The 18,537-nt window shown below is 43.6% G+C and overlaps 2 protein-coding genes across 2 annotated transcripts in view; both read right to left on the reverse strand.

The window, feature by feature from the left end:
* On the reverse strand, positions 1-5,208 carry nek2 (NIMA-related kinase 2). The gene is made up of 10 exons (XM_083791092.1): positions 5,082-5,208; positions 3,922-4,139; positions 3,472-3,712; positions 3,268-3,350; positions 3,051-3,177; positions 2,869-2,957; positions 2,498-2,676; positions 1,566-1,620; positions 1,131-1,216; positions 1-785 (listed from the first exon to the last, which is right to left on the reverse strand). Exons 1-10 carry the CDS (start codon positions 5,175-5,177, stop codon positions 595-597), a joined length of 1,365 nt encoding a protein of 454 aa, XP_083647218.1. The 5' UTR covers positions 5,178-5,208; the 3' UTR covers positions 1-594.
* A 12,731-nt stretch (positions 5,209-17,939) lies between these two features.
* The window catches only part of lpgat1 (lysophosphatidylglycerol acyltransferase 1), a 70,565-nt gene continuing 69,967 nt past the window's right edge, over positions 17,940-18,537 (reverse strand). The window contains exon 8 of the mRNA XM_083790396.1: positions 17,940-18,361. Coding sequence (XP_083646522.1) covers positions 18,210-18,361 — 152 coding nt within the window. The 3' untranslated portion in view covers positions 17,940-18,209. The remainder of the gene's footprint in view (positions 18,362-18,537) is intronic.

An 18,537-nucleotide genomic window follows, 5' to 3' on the forward strand; every position in this document is an offset into this window, starting at 1 on the left:
TCTACTTCAGTCTACTCCTGGATGTATGGAACGTACTGTGGTTTAGGTGTATGAATATTGAAACTATACACAGCAGAATCAATAAATATAGCAAAAGTTGGAACATTGAAATGAAGTTTCCAGTACATAGTAGCATCAGCTAGCTACCACTATAATTAATCTCCACGTTATACAAATAACAAAAATCTCTCAACACAGTTCGTTAGGGCTTGACCATTAACGGAAAATATATCAAAGCTTTAGCACCAATAACTGGCCATCAGGTAGGCTAATCGAATAACAGAGAAGCAAGATTATATACATACACTAAAACATTTGAATACTTGTTTTATATAATCGACGAAATCGATTAGTCTGATTAACCACGGAAGCCTGTATTATACTTTGTTGTACAATGGCGGCATGCAGAAATAGGCAATCTACAAGCTCATAAAGCACTTGTAGATTTGCAAGTTTCACTTGCACTTATTGATTTAACTTATATTGATTTCAAGTCCTAGGGACCTCGGCTATCACCCAGCCCTATAGTGCGTTATCACTATACATTCTCAGTAGTTTAAAAGGAGTCATTGGTCACATAACAAAGACAAATGTTCAGCGAATGCCCAGGAGCTGACGACTCTTAAATGTGTAGGTTCTCTCCACTTCGTCCAGAGTTGGGATGTAGATATGGGTCATCTTCAGATTTAGCTCGTGCCGATCAGGCCTGTGGTTCTCTTTGCTGTCCCCAGCAGCAAAATGGACCTTCTTCTTGCCAGGACTAGGAGACAGCCTCTCCTCCACATCTAGGAGCAGACAGGACCAAGTAAATAAAAGAGCCAATTACATGCATAGTCATTCTGGATCTACATTCAGATTACTCTGGCTGAGAACTTGAATTTATGGTTGTCATTCAAGTTGTTTTGTCATGAAAGTATTATTGTTTTGTCATGCAAATCTTATTTTCCCTTCAACTCACCACCACTCCACATTCGTATTTTATTAAAAATGTAAAAAAAAAAAAAGAATCTTTTATTTACACAAGTTAAAATAAACAAACACATTTTTAGATTCATAACAGTTGATGCCGTCAACAGCAATCTGCAGCAACGCTCAGTCCTTGTGCCGGGGTCCGACTTGGCAGATCATACCTATTTCAGACAGGTCAGGGAAGTAGGGAGCAAGGGCTTTCCGCTGCTTTGTAGGTTGTTTGTAGTTCTTTAGAATGTTCTCTGCTCTGAAACAAGCAAACCACAGTACCGGGTAAGACCAAAAGCAGACAACCTCAATTCGCAACCTATTTTTATTTAAAAGACGGCAAGTTGATATGCATTAGTGAACTCTTGAGTGTACAAATGGAACTTTACGGGTCCATTTGTATACTCTCAAGAGTTCCAGACCCAAAAGGGTCCTTTTGGTCCCCTGGTGGTCTATATTGAGAAACATTGACATAATGACACATTAGGGTTCCCAAACAGACACTGTAAAACGATAATACTTGTTATTATTACCGGTACTAGTTCTAGGATTAAGGTTTGCATGGTCAAGAATAAATAAATAAGAAAAAAGGCTCCCGCCGGTTTCACCTTGTGATCTTTTCATCCAACATCTGCTCACGAACGCACAGCTCCTTTTCCCTTCCTGTGATGAGGACAAGACACCAAACATCATAATTCATGCAGTGAAAATAAATACAGCTCTTTGCATAGATCACATAGCAATTTCCTGAAAAGTAACAGTTTGACATACAAGGTGAAAGTACACCCGACAGTAACATGCACCCATTTCACCCGAGGTGCCATATCAGGTCATTTCTAAGGCTTTGGATACATTATCTAAACCTGTGACCTGATTTGGGACGGTTCTTGCAAAACTGCTCATATCTAATCTCGTCGGCAGCCAAGTTAGAGTCACAGATCACAACAACAGACACCCGCTGTGACCAGTGACGTGGGCAGAGGAATGGTATAAATATGTAGTCATATACACTAGTTTGCCATTTTTGGCTTCTTTTGGCCGTAGCACATAATGTATTTCTTATTATTTGTCAGTCAGTCATTTCTGGGTCCATTTAAGTCATATCCTCGCTGTCGGCTGCAAATATGCATGTCCAAATCCATTACCTTTCCAGAAAAAAAAAAAGGAAAAAAAACTAACCTGCCAATGGAATGGATCCAGTTATTTAGTCACAAGCTCTTCTTAATACTTTTCATGGGATCAATATTTATAAAACCCACAGCAGACCCACTTAATCACTTTCACTTCCCAAACCCCCCAAAAAAGCAAATGGCAAAAATAGCCAACCTACAAGCTCACGGCCATTTTTGCTACTTTTGTTTGACAAAGTATGGCATTAAGTCACAAAGAATGAAAAAGTTGAAATATGGAGATACAAGGTTTTTGCGTCACATTGTTAGCTTGTAGATGGGTTCTCCTGACAAGCAACACCTTCCTATGGAGCATAAATGAGGCTTCTGGAGGACAGCGGTGGTGAGAGAAATGACAATAAAACACTCACGCTCCAGCCTCTCCTCACGTTCTTTCAACACAGTCTCTCTGTCTCTCAGAAGCTTCTCCTTCATGCGGAGCTCCGCAGTGGACACAGGGGCCGCTTCCACAGGCTTCTGCAGGGGCCTGGCTGCACCCTCGTCAGACCGCCTGCGGCCCTTCACCTTCCTCTGTTCCTCAGGGGCGTTCCTACACAGGGTTCCATCAACTTTAAAATTCTATACTGATAATAGTTATTCTTATTCAGAATTTTATATTTAGAAAAATCAGAATTCAGACATTAGTCTGGAAACGGTTATCTTTCTCTACTCGCCTTTCGTTTTTCCTCCATACTTATCCAGACTGGGAAATTGCGCAAATAAAGTCCCTACTTTTGTATACCTGCGTAGGAGGAACCCTGGCTCCTTGATGATCACCTCTGCCAACAAGTTGTTGTCAAGGATGGCATCCACCGATGGCCTCAGATAGTCCTGACAACCAAAAAGCCACACCGTTACACTGTGCTCATCCAATGAAACCAGACAGCCACTTTATGTTTGTTGAATTCTGCATTGATGTTCAACCTTCACGTTCATCATTCTGGACAGCAGGGAGTTGAGCTCGTCAGAGTATCGGTAAGGGATCCGTCTGAACTTGCCCTCTCGGATCTTCTCGGCTAGGTCCTGTTGGTTGTAAGCGTTGAACGGAGGCCTAACCGAGAGAGGAAAGCACGCAAGTGTCAGATTCTTGACAGACAAACAACAAATTAAAACAGGTCAAAACAAAAAAGTAAATTCTCACATTAATGCGCAGAGTTCGTAGAGCAAACATCCGAGTGACCAAATATCAGACTTCTCGTTGTAAGACAACCGATTGACTTGCTCCTGAAAAAGAAAAGATGGTAAAAATATGCATGGGTGTATGTAGAAAAGCTATGGCAAAAAACTGTGAAAAGTCTCAAAACTAGAAAATAAGGCTGTAAATGTGGGAACAACAAACACTTACTGGAGACATGTAATAAGGTGTCCCAACGAACGTCTTGGCAAAGCTGGTGTCATGGTTCAGGATCCTGGCCAGCCCAAAGTCGCCCAACTTGACGTTCTGCTTGGCGTCTAGGAAGACGTTGGCCGGCTTCAGATCGCGGTGGAGGACGGTCACGCCGCCATCGCTGCGCGTGTGGCACTCTTTCAGGGCTAGCGCCAGTTGTGCCATGACCCGCAGGACATAATGCTCCTCTAGATAGCGCCTGGAGACAGATACACACCATTACAGATGATCTAATGGAGCAATGGCGTAAAATGCAGGGATAGGTTTAGCAGAATAACTGATTTCCATTGAGTCGACCATTTCTTTGTTTGTTCAGCAACAGGGGTCCTTCATTAATGTACATAACTGTGAAACATACAATCATTTAGTTTAGCTTGATTGTCCAGTCCTATGCAGATTAAATCTCACCTTTCTTTGATGCACCCAGCAATGACGTTGGAGAGGTCTCCTCCCTCGCAGTACTCCATGACAATGTACAGGGTGGTGTTGCTCCTGTCGATGATGCGGTCGTGGTATCTGACAATGTTGGGATGCCTCAGGTCCCTCAGGAGGTTGACCTCTGACACCAGCATCTGCTTCTCACGGTCACCCATGGTTCCATAGTCCAGCTCCTTCCATACCAGCATCTGTTGACAAACAAAACAGGTTATGTAGTATAGTCACCATTGGGATGGAAAACAAGTTAGCTTTCAGGAAATGGAAAGATAAGAACCTGTGTCCCAATATATCTAATAATGGGACATGAGCAAATTGCATGATTAAAAAGCCCCCTCAGCTATGATCTCAACAATATCCGCACTTAGCTCTCTGAAAACAATTTATTTTTCCCAGTTACACCTGGGAAAAACAATCGATTCAAGTATTTTGCGATTCGAGTTGGTGACCGTGTAATCACAATTAAATAAGAGGTTGGTTTGTATTTTGGATAACAAACTTTCCGGTGGGGAAAAAAATAACTATTGAGTCAAGAACTGGTCAACAAACTACTAGAAAACCAATCTGGGAACCCATCGGCAAAAAAGGGGGAGATTACTAGAAATCCAGCTGATGCCAGCAGTGTAGTGTTTCTGTGGAGATAGAACACACAACAAGCTGCTCGTACTCGACTACTTGTACACAAGGAGCACAGCCTAGCTTATACCACAAATTATTATACCTGTATTAAAATGTTGCCGTCATGTGACAATTGGTGTATAACTGTTTTGTCATTCATGACAACAATGTAAAGACTCAGGTGTGAGTCTGTGCCATAGACTGTAAGGTCTGTGCTTAGTCTATGGTCTGTGGTTCACACGCGCACATATGGCCAGTGCATGAACTGGGTTAGCCAGCAGGGGGCCCTTGCAAACTGGGTTTTTGACTCAAAACAAAATCTTACTTTTCATTACGTGTAGCAGAAGCACTGCAGAAAGACAGAATAGTGAGAAGACTAGCATTTAATATATTAATTGATATTTTCATATGAACATGTAAAAATCGATAAAATACATCTACGAGAGTCTTAATCTAAGGCTAGACCGTATCAATCGGCATGTTGTGCGAAGAAAGGAACAAACAAAACAACTTACTTTGCCATCGGATTTCCTCCTTATCTTCTGACATTTACCATAAGAACCAGAGCCTATGGTGAATAAAACCTCATACTCTTGAGCAGGGGACGGCATCTCCCCCAAAAATAAAAAGGATCTATCGTTAATCAACGTTAAAAGACGTTATTAACGACGTAGATCCACCACAACAAACATCAATGTGATCCAGTCATAAACGTCTACCGTACCCACTGTAGAAGTTTCAACTAAATACTAGACAGATTATTATTAGTAGCCGCCCACTAGCCTATGTATAAGTATTTTGTGAATTCTGTTTTCTTCAGCTTGTTGAGTTGTTGTTACGAACTATAAACCATCTTCTTCTTGTAGGTTAACAAACCAAACAGGAAGGAAGCTCTCGTTTTAAATCGGTGCGAGAAGATCCTCGCATCTGATTGGCCTATTTTACTCTGTACTCATGAACGCTGATTGGCTGCCGCACGGATACGTTTCTGTTGCGTGGCAACTGAAACGCCGCCAGGTTGAGGCGGTAGTATCAGGATTCAGGATAGTGGTACAGCGTCGCAGTAGTACGACATACTGACTGAGCATTTTGTAATGTCTCCAGCAGGCGGCAGCAGAAACACGCAACAATGTATACTAATAGACTGTTTCACAGGATGAAATGCAGCATCTTTTTGTTTTCTCCTTGTTTGTCAGTCGTGGTTCACTGTCTGACTGTGGTTCTCAAACAGTTTGGTTTCAAGAACACCCAGTTTGGTATGCAGATTAGGCCAAGGAACTTAGGACCGCCATAACTCTGAGAGTGTACAAATGGACCCTGGCTGACCCTGGCTCCATTTGGTTCCCAACTAGCTATACGTTGATTATTGTTAATTTCATATACTCACATGGTAGTTTACAAAACTGGAACATGTGAATATTTACATCATTAATAAAATGGAAGGTGAAAGATAAAAGCACAATCCATCCATCCGTTGTTGTGACATGCACTAGCACTATACAGACCGCCTTAATTAATTTGACGTAGGCCTACTTTTTTCCTGTGTCATGAATCATGACTAGGCCTATGTAACAAGCTCACAACTTCCTATTTCTAGAATTTTAAATTGTTTTTCAAAATATATATAAATTTAAAAAAGGCAAAGAAGTTAGTTTAGGGATAAGGGACCAGCGAAATCAGGGCTCTGAGTTTCCCTTGCAGGCTGGCACTGTGGCACAAAACCTTTTAGATTGGAGTCCACACTACAGCCAGATACATAACATGTCAGTTTGGGGGAACTTGACATGAAAATGTTTGAGAACCACTGCTTTAGACTTGTAAATTACCCAACCCACTCCACCCCCCTGCATGGTCTGGTTGTGTGTTTGCAATGGTTGTGTGTGTGTGTGTGTGTGTGTGTGTGTGTGTGTGTGTGTGTGTGTGTGTGTGTGTGTGTGTGTGTGTGTGTGTGTGTGTGCGTGCGTGCGTGTGTGTGTGTGTGTAATGGTTGTGTTTTACGTCTTGCCTGGAGGAATGGACAGACATGGGTCAATTGTTGTGATAATTCCCCATCCCAAGAGTGATACTAACACTGCATATATTGATTAGCTTTCAACACCATGGAGTGATCAAGCAAAATAACACACGCAAGCACGCACGCACGCACGCACGCACGCACGCACGCTACTGATTTAGAAAACAAAAGTACATGACAAAAAGTGACATGGAACAAAAATGTATCTGTATTAGGCTGCGTGTGAGAGAAAATCATTCAAATTGTGTGGATATTCATGAATCTCCCCCTAGGTATCAGAGCCTGCAACAGGCCCTGCAGCTCTTGCAAATCTACAGGCCTGCACAGGCAAATGTTTGCAAGCAAATAGGAACATGGATTATGTTTGTAGACATAGCCTATAGGCTTAAGACATTTGAAAACAGAAAAGCAATATACCCTAGGCTTAGAACAATAACGCTGCACGAGTAAATTTCACCCTAACAATAAATTGTATTTATGTGATTTTCATAATGCTGCTGATGTCTGGGATGGGTGGGTCCACCCATCCCTGTTTTTTTCTTTTTACGTTTATTTTTATTGATATATTACGTAGCATAAATGGATGATGGAAGAACCCACATCGGCCTACAGAGTGCACCAAACGATTCACAACCACCTCTTTGACACAACGCAGTTCTGATAAAAATGTTTTTTTTAATGGGACACTCTCTTCACGTCCCCCTGGGGGGGGGGGGGGTGACTTCAGCAAAGACTTCAGCAGGAGCGAGGGGCTTCCTGTGTGACACCAGAATTTGACCCCCATCCAGTGTTGCCAGATTTTGTGAGAGAAATAAGCAACCAGGTCTAGGAAAACAAGCCCAAAAGAAGCGACTAATAGGCCACATGAGAACTTTAAACCAATAGCCTACTGTATAGATTTGAAAACAGCCGATCATAAATAATATAAATAATACTTAAAACATTTGGAAGCAAGTCCAAATAAGCAACTACACTTTAGAAACAAGCCCCCCCCCCCCCAAAAAAAAAAAAACAACGCAACGGGCAACAACCAATTTAAAAGCGGCTTTACAGAAAAATAAGCCCAAAGTTGCTTTTAATAAGCAAGCATGGCAACACTGCCCTCATCCAGGAACAGTCACTTCAGGGGATCCGAAAGAGAGGCCTCTCCGGGAAAAATAGCCGATCTACAAGCCCATGTACGCGCCAGGCTGCGGTACGTGGTGAGCTTGTAGATCGGTGAAATATAAGTGCAAAATAAGTGCTAAATCAGGCATAATAACACGACCCCTGTGAGACAGATTTTGTGACATAATTTGACTCAGCTGTGAGCGGCCACTTGGCCCAGAGAGCTCCTCCTGAAATGTCACACGGCGTCATTAATGTCTCGCGGCTTTGATTGGTCGGCTATAAATGCCCAGAGCCATGAGTCATCACTCATCATGAGCCACAGCTTGTCTTGTAGCCTACAGTATATAAACTCACACATGCCATGACTCAACTATATCATGAAGTCTTGTATGGCATGAGAAGAAGGGTCCTGCGAAAACGTATCAATGCCTTAATGGGGTCCAGGGATGCCTTAATGGGGTCCTTGAGGGGGTTCCAGGGTTAATTTAATCATTTAAAGCACTTAAAATGATTACAACACAAAAATAATGCGTGAGTAACTACTCTATTTCTGTTCATTAGATTTTGATCTTTGATCTACCGTGTTCAAACTTCAAATGGCCATAACTCGGTGACCATTGCAACCATTCAGCCCCCCCCCCCCAGCAGGGGGAGGAGCTAGGAGAGTGGGTGTGTCCAGTGGCTGCTGCAGCAGTGTGACGTTGAGCAGCTATTTGCGTCCCTCCAGGCAGGTCACCCTGTGGCCTGGCAGGCTGCCTGCGTGGCCTTCATTCACACATTTGGATGCCTTTTACTGTCTGCTGACTCAAGACAAGCTGCAATCACCTCGACAGGGGACAGCTATAAAAGTGCGAAGCTATGTGTGTGTATCTCTGTACTTGTATTGCTAAACGTGTGGGCAGTGCAAAAAGTACACAATTGTACTACTCCGCTACAATTTAAAGTCCGGAATTCAAAATGTAGCCTACAAAAGTACAAAAGTATAGGTATGGAAATGTACTTAAAGTACCAAAAGTAGAAAGTACTATAAATCTTTTTAAAATAACGATGCTTTGTGAGCTTGTAGATCTGATATTTTCAAATGGACAAAATGTATATAGGGCTGAAATGGTTAATGTATGTGTTGTTTGTAATAATAATAATCCAAATCTACAAAGTAACTAGTAACTGTTTTCAAATAATTGTAGTGGAGTAAAAGTACAATATTTGGATCTAAAATGTAGTGAAGTAAGCCTAGAAGTACAAGTAGCCTATTGGGAATTGGAAATACTCAAGTAAAGTACAGTACAGTACAGTACAGTACAGTACAGTACAGTACAGTACAGTACAGTACAGTACAGTACAGTACAGTACAGTACAGTACAGTACAGTACAGTACAGTACAGTACAGTACAGTACAGTACTTACTTTCCACCACTGCTTGTTGGAGTGAGCTATAGCAGAATTTGAGAAAAAGACGTGGGAACAATTTTCCTGCATGGTCCTCACAAGAAAAAGGTTTTTTAGATTAATTAAGGTAAAACAATGGTAAAAGATTCAGTTTAGGGTTATAGTTAGAGTTATAGGCCTACATGATTTGCACTTGCGTGACACAAGCTCACAATCCGCCGGCTATTTCTGCCTTTGGGTTAGGATAACAATTAACATGGTTAAAAAACAATGGCATTCCCAAAATAAAAATGATGATGTCCTTAAGTAGGCTATAGTAATACAAACAGGTTCAGAGTCGTAGAGAGAGTGGACCAGGAGCAGCAGTGCTTCTCGAGTGCAGAGATTCTTATTTGAATTTTATTAGGAATTTCAAAAGCTCAAAGTCAAACTATCGTGACATAAAATCCCAGAGCTAAGCACTTTAAAAGCATAGCTGAAAACATTCATTTCCAAAGTGGTCCTCTACTATAGAAACACGTATGGAAATAAACAAATTGATGATAAATTGTCCACCTTTGTCTCCTTGGTTCAGGGACTGGGGTCAACTCCTTTCGCAGTTTTATGATCTGGTCTATACAGTTCCAAATACATTCTGGGGCATATTTGTAAATGATGATCAAACATGTGATTGAAGTGTCAGTGGTTTAACTTGATCTTCAATCTTCAATACCATTCGGGAAAGAACATGAAGCAAGGGCAACATTATCCTGCATTTCAGGCTTTTGAAAACGATTCAAAGTGGCACTGAAAGTTAATTAAGCTTAGCTTAATATTACAACAATACACACAGCCTCCATGACTGTGCAATCTTCACGGGTAGTAAAGCCAAAACTAAACATGGGGGAGCGGCATTTCGTTTTTTTATGCACAACATCATGGAACAAACTCCCAGACAACTGCACCACTGTTATTTCTTTTAAATCACAGCTAAAGAACATTCTGATTGCTGACGGACGCCTCACATCTTTAAACAAACATCGTACTCTAGTCTAAACAAACATTAAAAGTCCATAGACTTGGCTTCCAAAGTTCCACATGACGTCACACGGGGTAGTTTTTTCTTGGTTGCCAATATGACGTTATTCCGAAAGCTAGACGTTGGAGGGGCTAAAAAAGGAGCAGACTAAGTATAGACCACATGGTTTCTATAAGGTTGAAGTGTTTAAGGCTCAGGGAAACAGGAGCTGTCTGCGAAACTTGAACTACCAGCTCTGAGCTCCCAGTGAAAGACACCACACTTAAATAAACACTTAACCCGTCTAGTGAAGTGCAACCTTAACGACACCGTCTGTCTGCACCTGCTTCTACCTCTAAACCTCGCCTCATGGCCACATGTTCACGTACACATCTGCACATCGCAGTTGTCGGGCAGAAACCTCTTATCTCCGGACAGGGGCGAATAGTTCTTATACCGGTAACTGTAAAAAAATATATGTTAATGATGTAGAAGACTTTCCTGGGGGTCATTATGTGTGTAATATGTGGTTTTAAATATTTTAGATTTTAGCAGTGAGCCCAGTGTCTCTGTTGTCATGGACACTGCATGGGCTCACTTACTTCCTGGATCAAGGAAGCTTTGAGCAGAAGGAGGCACGGTAGGAGGGCATGGCGGAGGGCCAGCGGTGGGAGTGCACAGGCGATGGAGACCCACCAAGAGTTCTGTAGAGCCAGCGAATATAACACTTCCGGTTTACTTCCGGGTTGTGAGCAAGGACTTTAAAAATAGTCCTTGGTTGTGAGCTGGCGAATATAAGGTCTTCAGAATAAGTAAATAATGTTATTTATTTAAGACATTTATGATATGTCTTTTTAAATGGCGTATACTAGAGTACTTATATGTGCCCTAAAAGGTTGTTACCGATTTAAAATGGCTATTGATTCCCATTAAAATTGGGCTCTTTGCACATTCTTACCATACACGTGGCGAACTAAAGCAAAAGAGGCCGCTGTTTCTCCTTTATTTGCCGATGGATTCTCAGATTGCCCATTATAGGCAATTATTATAGTGGTTTTCAACCAGTGGTCCTTGAGGGGGTTCCAGGTAGTACCCAGCTAAATGATAGAGTTGGTAACCAAATGGACCCTTATAGATCTTATGGGTCCATTTTACAGCACTCTCAAGAGTTAAAGATCTACATATCACATAATCACTTGCTTTTTGATGTGCACAGAGAGAGCACAGTATACAATTTTATTTGAGGATCTAAACAGCAGCAGCTATTGTTTCTGGCTCGGAGGTATCGTTAGATTTGACTGACAGACATGAAACGGTGGGAAGTCTTGGGATACTTGGTATGTTCAGAAAGGTGCTTTGTGCTCTTTAGATACCATGGGCTGTATTTTGCGTGTCTTAAGTACCAGGTCTTATTCCCTAACTTGAGTAAACTAAAGACATGGAGGCGTGGTCAATGCTCTTTGGCCACTCAGAATAGCCAAATGGCATTGATCACGCCTCCAGGTCTTTAGGTTACTCAAGTTAGGGAATAAGACCTGGTACTTAAGACACGCAAAATACAGCCCCATATGTCTATAGAATTGCACAGTGTACACATCGAAAAGCAACACAGCAGACAATGTTTTCAGTTATTTTCCAGAAGCGATTACTTTACAAAAGGTCTCAGTCATTCAGAAATAGTGTTCATGAGCTGGGCACTGAGCTCTCTCCAGTGCATTCTGCCGAACTTCCGGGTGTAGTTTGGCTCCCATGAAAGTGTCATGGTGCAGCCCAGTCAGACCATGTCCATTCCTTCACAAGCTTCCTTGGTTTTTAGACAGCTGGTGGATGGAAATGAAGCTCCACCCACGCGGCAGATTGCCACGTCGGCCAGATTCCCGGAAAAGCTTGCCCCAGCGGCATTCTGCCACGTGGGTGGAGCTTCATTTCCATCCACCAGCTGTCTAAAAACCCGGAAGAGACCCCGGCAGACAGCTTCTTTTGGCCGCGCATGGAAGTTCAGGTGTGCCCAGGCTGTAAGATAGTCTCCCCCTATCCACAAGGAGGAGCAGTGCACCAACGCATTATGGGAATTGTAGTCCAGGAAGTAAGTGAGCCCAGTGTCCATGACATTAGAGACACAGGGCACACTGCTAAAATATCTAAAACACCATATTACACACATAAAGACCCCCAGGAAAGTGTTCAAAATCTTCTAAACGTCATTAATGTGAAGTGTCCCTTCATCCCCTTCCATTGATCGGAACACAATCGATTGAGTGATCTTTAAAATAAAGATGCTGTGAAAATGCACATGGCCCACCCATCTGACCGCTTAACAACATGTTAACGCCCACCTGTAGGATCAGTAACTGCAATGTAAAGAAAGAAAAGCAAACATACAACATCAGGATCTTTACGTTTTATTCCAGCACAAGTTCTTTTTGTGTTGTAAAATGGCTGTGTCGCTAGGAATTAAAGGAGAAGTACAAAATGGAGGGAAAAAAAAAAAAAAAAAAAGACAAGACAGTTCTAGTAAAATTCGTTTAAACTCCTATGTGGTGTTTCATTTCCTAAAACCATGATCTAGGAAAACAAACTAGATTCCCCCCCCCCCTTACCCCATGCCTTCTTTGGGAGACAGGGGTCAAAAAGAGATGATGCTTCATTACTGGTCACTCTCACGTTGAAGGGCGACCTCGAGGGGCCCGCAACACTCGACAGCCCCCCCCCCCCCCCCACACACACACACACAAACTGCTTCTTTATCGACCTTCACCGGACTCATTCCACACACGGCTTTCACATGTCTACAGAGGGCAGACGGATCACTGTGAAAACGCATCCTCTGTGCATAGCGCTACTTTACACGCCCTGTGCTTCATCACATAGTCGCTGTCAGGCAATGTATCGCCCTACTTGATCATACTGCAGCGTCACACTAAAGCAGCACATGATCCACGACAAGCTCCAAACACGGCGCGAAGCGACACGTTTGTAGATCTACTACTTTTGAATTTGAATCCTGAAAAGTAGCGGTTTTGGAAGTATGAGGTTTCCACCCGAGAAGAGACGATATGACGAAGAGCAAAAATGGCTGACCTGCACGCTAACATCACATCAGCTGAAGAACAGGTCTTGTGACCCTAGCCTGAAATCCAGACTGAGACTTAATTTTTTTCTTTTTTCACTTGGCTTCTCTGTCTGGCAGTCTTCCTCTGTGAAAGGGGCGGAGGTTAGGGACACCGCGGACCCGAGGGCGGTGATTGGTCTGTGGGGCGGCAGGCGGAACCAGAGCCTCGGAGCATTCCAATGTAAACTTCCAAGTCGCGTGTTATTTCTTTGAGCAGTGGCCAATCAGCAATCACGTGCCTATACGTAAACAGGTGGTGTTCGGAAATCAGGCTCAAAGGGAAAACGCTGAACGAGTGCCTCGTATGGATTCCAGGCTATAGTGACCCACTATGTCGCACCATAAAGTATACATTAGTGCCTACTACAGGCTTTACCTCATTACTACACAATTCAACTCCAGCACATGAAAGAGAGGTTAGACGCGTCAGCGCCGGGACACCGTCCGATAATTCCCCCCTTCAACGGGCCCAGTTTCAGTGTGACTCCTCGATTTTACTGTTAATTAATGATCATCGTCAACCCAAAAAACCAAACACAATAAGCCCAGGGGGCGGTGACGCTAAAGCCATCTACAACAGTGGTTCTGAATCTGTGGGTCGGGTCCACACAAGAATTTTATTTTGTATTTATTTAAAAAAAAAAAAATGGGAAGGGGGGGGGGGGGGGTCCCCAGATGACAGTGAAGTGGCAATGTAAGGACTTTACAAAGACCTTACAAAGTTTAAAAATAATCCACAGTCTATACTATAAAAAACAGGTCAAACATTGGCCAAATTGTCAAATGAGATACGAAAGAGGCAAAAAGTTTGAAAATAGCAGATCTACAAGCTTACATTCACAACGCCTTGCGTTGTGTGAGGTTGTAGATCGACTATATTCCACAATATTTATCAGTGGAACCGAGTCAAACGGAATGTAATGCCTCAACTCCTACAATTCCAAGTGCTTGTCAGGGTGGGGGGTCCCCAGTTCAAATATTATTATGGGGGGTCCCCAGTTCAAATATTATTATGGGGGGTCCTCAGTTCAAATATTATTATGGGGGGTCCTCAGTTCAATTTATTTTTTTGGGGGGGGTCGCAGCCTGAGAAGATTGAGAACCACTGCTCTACAAGGACTAACAGGATCAGAGCAGAGAGACCCTATAAGAAACAGTTTTTCACCTAAAAATCAATGTCCTCAGCAGATTGTATTTCCCACAAGGGGGTCAGGTTTTGAAACCGGGCCTCAACTGAGCGATCGGGCAGCGCCGGAGCCAGGAGGAGGGGGAGGAGGGGGGCCTTCCTTTTGGGCCCGAAAGCTCAAGTGTCATCTTTAAGCACACATTATTAACATCCAAGGTCAGGGGGTTTCAAAACAAAAACTGAAGAAATAAGAAACCGAAAGTAACACTGAGTGATGAGAGAAATCCTCACTTTCTTTTCTTTTTTTTTAAACCGTTCATTTAAAAAACATTCAGGATATTTAAAAAAAAAGAAAAAGAAAATAAAAACAACCCTAATCAGAAATGTTACGGAACGGAGAGAGAGAGAGCACGTTTTTGCAGTCATTCAGAACAATTAATTCTTCCTCAGCTTTTTATGTACAAGGTTAAACATAATATCGTGACAACGGGAGGACCAAGTTCAAGTAATTTAAAAATGAAATAAAACAGGACCACTTAACAAGTGTTTTTTTTTTTCGCCGCCAAAAACTCTGACACCACAGAGCAACATGGCGTTAATTATATACGTATATTATATATTATTTAAAAGGTGGGGGGGGGGGGGGGGGGGGGCACAACCACACACACTCACTTTAGGCAGGTTATGCTGTGAATTTACAGTAATGACGCCTACGCTTTCGGAAACCAAAATCTTGATTTCTTTTCTTTTCTTTTCTTTTTTCGAATGCTGAACATCAGGGTGGTGTTCTATAATTGTTTTTTTCTTATTATGTCATTGTCTCACCCTAATGACAATAAACGTATGGCTTAATTATTTGCAAAAACATGTGGTTGCGATGAGGTCCATCGATCAGCGTCTGCACCCTTCAGTTCAATCTGGCTGAAGCGAGAGCTGTAAGACGCACAGGTGTGTGTGTGTGTTTGCATCTGTTTCTGTATGTGTACATGTGTCTGTGTGTGGTGCGTGCGTGCATGTGTGTGTGTGCGTGCGTGCGTGTGCGCGCACACATGCAGAGGGGGTGTGTGCTGCAGAAGGAGTTGTCTTCGATCTGAGCAGCAGTCTTTTTTTTGGGGGGGGGGGGGGGGGTCACTTAAAGACGAATCCATGGAACGGTGCCCTGTAGGCCAGGTGTAGGCAATCAATGCTGAGGTGTCAATCTGCGCTTAATGGTACACCTCGGCTATGTCTGCACCCTGGGGCACCTCTCCATGGGTTTACAGTATTTCCAGTGGGGGTGTTGAAGAGAGGGTGCTTGACCAAACTTCTGTCCCGTGTGCCATCAGTGGTGCCTTCATCAGCGCTTTCGGGTCACGTTCCCCCAGTCTCGCCTCTTCTTCTTCTTCCTCGCCGTGTCTTTCAGAACAACCCAACCCCTCCACCCAGTCCCAGACAACAACAAAAAAAAAAGAAAAGAAAATCAAGCTCTACTCGTAGTCTCTTGCCAAAGAGAATGGATCTGGCAAGCTACAGCGACGCAAAGTCTTTTTTTGTTCCGTTATCCTGTAATCCAAGCGTTTACTGTACTTCCGTGCCGTTTACATTTCAGACTAATAAAGTATTCAATCAAGCGCCGTTAGCTTGGAGATCCTTTCCTGTCGACGCGCCACAGAGCGTATAAATCAGGGCGTCACTCGAGCCTGGTGCCATACGTCATGGGGCGGGGCCATTCGTCATGGGGCGGGGCCATTCGTCATGGGGCGGGGCCATTCGTCATGGGGCGGGGCCATTCGTCATGGGGCGGGGCCATTCGTCATGGGGCGGGGCCATACAGCATAGGGTGGGGCCATAAATCATAGGGCGGGGCCATACTTCATAGGGCGGGGCCATATGGACACAATTTTTTTTTTAAATGAAATGACCCAACGCATCCGCATTGTGAGCTTGGCAAATGGCTGTTTTTGAAAGTATAAAGTACGGCTCATAAGTGATTAAACCTTGATTATGAAAGGAGTGCATCTCTCCTGATATTTTTGGGTTTTCCTTTTAGCATTGTCCTCCAAACTGCACTGCCGTGCTGTTTTCATACGTGCTAATTAAATTAAATGAAGAATTCAATCAATCAAGGAAAATACAACACTTATGCTATATGGTATCTAGTCTCGTATCGCGACATGGATATTGACATATCGCCCAGCCCTAATAAGTCATCATACCCTTCAGGCCCTAAATGGGCCTCCAGTGTAAACATTGATTCTCTCTCTCTCTCTCTCTCTCAGTCAGATCAGAATACTGTCTTGCAGACAGAAAGACAATGAAGACAACACATCGACAACACAACCCCCCCCCCCCCTCCCAAAAAAAAACAAACATCAGACATAAGAGGGTTAAGGGGCTGGAAAATAATAATAATAATAATTATAACAATAATAACAAAAACAATAAAAAGTTAAAAAACATCAACAGCTACCGTTCCAGGAATATTTCCTGGGTGGGGTGTAGACAGGGACAAAGTGGGAGGGCAGGAAGGGCAGTATGGATCCCTAGTGCAATGAAGAGGGGGTTGGGGTGGGGTACCCCTCCTCTTCCTCCGTCTGGAAGGGTGTGGTGGTCTGGCTGCTTCAGCCGCAAAGTCACCAGAGTTCCACCAGAGGGCGTAGTTCAGTTCTCACCAGGAAGGATTCAACGGGCAGACATTACGCTTTTTTGTTTTTTTTCACGCACACACACGCATGTACACAACTACACACATAACCACGTGCACACACACACACACACACACACACACACACACACACACACACACACACACACACACACACACACACACACACTGTAAAACGACTATGGCAAAAGCCCGGGGGGAAAGAGATTTACTTTATTACATTTTTCTTTTCTTTTAAATCTCTGGGACCCCAATCTACACTGGAAAATCCAGTTTATTTAACGCTGAGAGTGTACGAATGGAACCGAATGCACCTGTAACAAAGGGTCCATTTGGTTACATATACACTCTCTCAGAGTTGCACATAACTGCACATACACGTGCGCGCGCGCGCACACACACACACACACACACACACACACACACACACACACACACACACACACATTAAAACGACTACGGCGAAAGCCATGGGGAGAGGGAGATTCTGGGTTGTTTTTTAGTTTCGTTTAGTTTTTGGAGGGGAGGGGGCAGGAGGGGTGGTCCTGAGCCTCGTTTGTGATCGTTAAGATTGTTATAAAGTAAAATGTTATGAGCGAAGTGGGCGTGGCCTGGCCAACGCATGATGAGGAACATGTAAACAACATCGACGTGTGTGGGGGGTGGTGATGGGAATGGGGGAGAGGTCGCCTGAAACCATGCGCTTTATCTGCTAGGGTTCGGAGCGAGTGTGTCACGTAGGCGCGCGTGTGTGTGTGTGTGTGTGCGCACGTGCGTGTGTGTGTGCGAGAACAAGTTGGTGTGCATCACGTGGGTCTGTAGTATTGTCTGTGCACAGTCACACTCGTATAACCCGTAACGTTTCCCTTCGCCTTAATTTTTTCTGTCTCTTCTGCTATTCTCAAATGTACATTCATCCATCGTGGGGGGTGAGTTTAGGGGGTTTGGAGGTGTGTGTGTGTGTGTGTATGTATGTATGTGTGTGTGTGTGTTTATGTGGGGGGCGGGGGTGGGCAAAGGGGGGCCGGCGTTTCGCCGCACCCCAAAAAACGAATCCTGAGGCTTTTCGCCGACGGTTCCACCGAAGACTTGTCGTCCCCTGCATCCATCCTTCCCTCTTTCCTTCCTTCCTTCCTTCCATCCATTCTTCCTTCCTTCCTTCCTCCCCTCCTCGCCTCGTTGTTTTCTTTTCTTTTTGCTTCTTCTTTTATTTCTTTTTAAAAGCCGATGGCCGCCGGCTCCGCCCCCTGCTCAGAACACGCAGCCGTAGAGGTAGCGGAACACGCTGTACCACAAGTAACCCGACGCGAACGCCAGCACCTGGACCATGCACAGCCCCGCCACGTCCAGCTCCATCGGCCACGACGCGATCTCCTTCTGGCCTTTCGCCGGAGGGAACGCTCCTGGTGATAGAGAGACAGAGACAGAGAGAGAGAGAGACAGAGATAGAAACAGAGACAGAGAGAGAGACAGAATGAGAAATGGTTAATCAGACTAACTGAATTATAGGCGATTGAGGAAAAATATATACAATTTGTTTCCTTGTTGATTTATTTTAGATTAATCGCTAAGAAGATAA

This window comes from Protomyctophum parallelum (assembly GCF_964188405.1).
Source record: "Protomyctophum parallelum genome assembly, chromosome: 19".
Taxonomy (NCBI): Eukaryota; Metazoa; Chordata; class Actinopteri; order Myctophiformes; family Myctophidae; genus Protomyctophum; species Protomyctophum parallelum.